The sequence below is a fragment of the Arachis hypogaea genome, chromosome 1 (genome assembly GCF_003086295.3).
Source record: "Arachis hypogaea cultivar Tifrunner chromosome 1, arahy.Tifrunner.gnm2.J5K5, whole genome shotgun sequence".
In the NCBI taxonomy this organism is placed as follows: domain Eukaryota; kingdom Viridiplantae; phylum Streptophyta; class Magnoliopsida; order Fabales; family Fabaceae; genus Arachis; species Arachis hypogaea.
Genome location: NC_092036.1, coordinates 100,995,998 through 100,998,042, shown reverse-complemented (window position 1 = coordinate 100,998,042; position 2,045 = coordinate 100,995,998). Strand labels below are relative to the sequence as shown.

At 51.7% G+C, this 2,045-nt stretch overlaps 1 protein-coding gene across 1 annotated transcript; it reads right to left on the bottom strand.

The window, feature by feature from the left end:
• Nucleotides 1-348: 348 nt before the first annotated feature.
• LOC112758107 (uncharacterized) lies at nucleotides 349-1,617 on the bottom strand. The gene is made up of 2 exons (XM_025806729.1): nucleotides 1,270-1,617; nucleotides 349-1,155 (listed from the first exon to the last, which is right to left on the bottom strand). Exons 1-2 carry the CDS (start codon nucleotides 1,615-1,617, stop codon nucleotides 349-351), a joined length of 1,155 nt encoding a protein of 384 aa, XP_025662514.1.
• Nucleotides 1,618-2,045: the final 428 nt, after the last annotated feature.

Sequence of the window (2,045 nt, the reverse complement as noted above, 5' to 3'; positions counted from 1 at the left end):
TCACGAAGGTGAACTTCTTCTCCGTGTCCCCGACCCTAAACTTTTCCAAGTTTCCCTCCGGTTCGGGTCTGGGCTTGTCGCTGACTCTAGCATCCAGGTCGGTGAGGAACACTCCTGATGCATCTTTAGATTTCTTTCTTAAGGAGAGACTGCGTTTTCGCAAGCGACTGCCATTTCTAAGTCTCCTTTTATGGAACCCACGGATCCGTCATCAGCAATGAACTTCATTACCAATATCTTTGTACTGATCACTGCCCCGAGATCGTTAATGGTTTCCCTCCCTAGGATGACGTTGTAGGCCGTGGAGTCTTGCAAAACCACAAACTCGGCCATTACCAATCTTCGCCCCTATCCTGGTCCTATGGATACTGGCAGGGAGATTCTTTCATCGGGCTTGATGAAGTGGTCACCTAGTCCTACAACACCGTGCTGGTGAGTCTTTAAGTCGGCATCCCGTAGGCCCAAGGCATCGAACACGTTGTGGAACATAATATTCGAGTCCGCCCCAGTATCTACAAGGATCCGCTTGATGAGGCCGGTTCCCACTCTGGCCGTGATGACCATGGGAGGGTTTTCCACGATCTCATCAAACCATTGGTCTTTCGGACCGAACAAAATGGACGGAAGCCTTTTGGAGCTTTGTGCGGAAGACGAGGAAACTGCCAGGACTTTGGCGTCTTTCTTGTGTGCCGACTTTGACCTCAGAGCCGCGTTTCTTGCTATTACCACGTTCACTATGGTAAGACCGTGGTCATTGTCCTCCGGCTCTAGACGTCGCTTCACTGCGCAGGTCTTGTCCTCTCTCTCGTGGTCGCGATTTCGTCTCCTCGGCTCCTTAATGAGGTGGGAGAATTCGGCTAATTTTCCATCCTGGATTGCTTGTTCCAGGTCATCCTTCAGGTCGAAGTTGTCCTGTGTCTTATGTCCATAGCCCTTATGATAATCATAATAGAGGCTCCTGTTCCCCCCGGTTCGGTCCTTTAGACGTCGGGGCTTCGACAAGATTCCCTTCTCGCCTATCTGTTGATAAACTTCTACGATGGAGACGGTGAGGAGAGTGTAATTGGTGAGCTTCCCGACTCGAGAAAACGGCCAGGGTGTCTTACTCGGACTGCCGTCTCTGGCGTGTTCCTTCTGCCTTTCTCCGCTACCGTGCTGCCAGGATTGATTGTAGGAGGACTGCCGCTTGTTGGCAGCCACGACATGACTGACTTCTTCATCGTTAATGTATTCCCTGGCTACGCTTTGGATCTTCTACATCGTCCTCACCGGCTTCGTGGTGAGATGCTTTCTAAAGTCCTCATTCTGGAGTCCGTTCATCAAACACAGACTAGCTATCGAGTCAGTTAGCCCGTCGATCTCCAGGCACTCATCGTTGAATCGGTCTAGATATTTTCTGGTCGGCTCGCCAGACCTCTGAGTCACCCCGTGCAAATTGATCAGGTGTTTTGCCTTTGCAATTTTGGTTGTAAATTGGGCCAGGAAAGCGTGGCTGATGTCTGAAAACCTGGCCACCGAGCCCTGCGGGAGGCTGTTGAACCACCATATCGTAGGTACCGCCAAGGTGACCGGGAAAGCGCGGCACCTCACCTCATCTCCAACTTCCTCCAGGTTCATCCTGGCCTTGAAGGCCGTGAGGTGTTCCTATGGGTCTTGGGTTCCGTCATACCTCATGTCCGTCGGCTTATCAAAGTGCTTTGGTAGCCAGACCTCGAGAATGGAACGATGAAAGGGGGTCTCGCCCATTATCATGGGCCGGTGTGTTCTCCTTGGCCTTTCTCTTTCGTCTTCTTGGTCTTGCTCAGTAGCACTCCTTTCAAGTCGGGAGTATATCAAGTGGTCCCGACGTATTCTTAGGCGCTCCAATCCCTCCCAGGTGCTCTTGGATTCAGATCATGGGCTACGTGTACGTCAGGGATGACTTCTCTAAGGAGTTCTTCCCCGTGTCACCGGAGAATGGGAATCGCTTAGCTCGGGCATTCGTCGATGGCGTTCTTGATCTGCCAGCTGGCGTTCCAGGTTATGCATTCTATGACGCAATTCAT

What these genes read in the sequence shown, in the direction of transcription:
- LOC112758107 (XM_025806729.1), bottom strand. Translation starts at nt 1,617, where the DNA reads ATGAACCTGGAGGAAGTTGGAGATGAGGTGAGGTGCCGCGCTTTCCCG. An exon ending in AGCATCTCACCACGAAGCCG is followed by an intron (nt 1,156 to 1,269) that starts GTGAGGACGATG and finishes CAATCCTGGCAG; the next exon opens with CACGGTAGCGGAGAAAGGCA.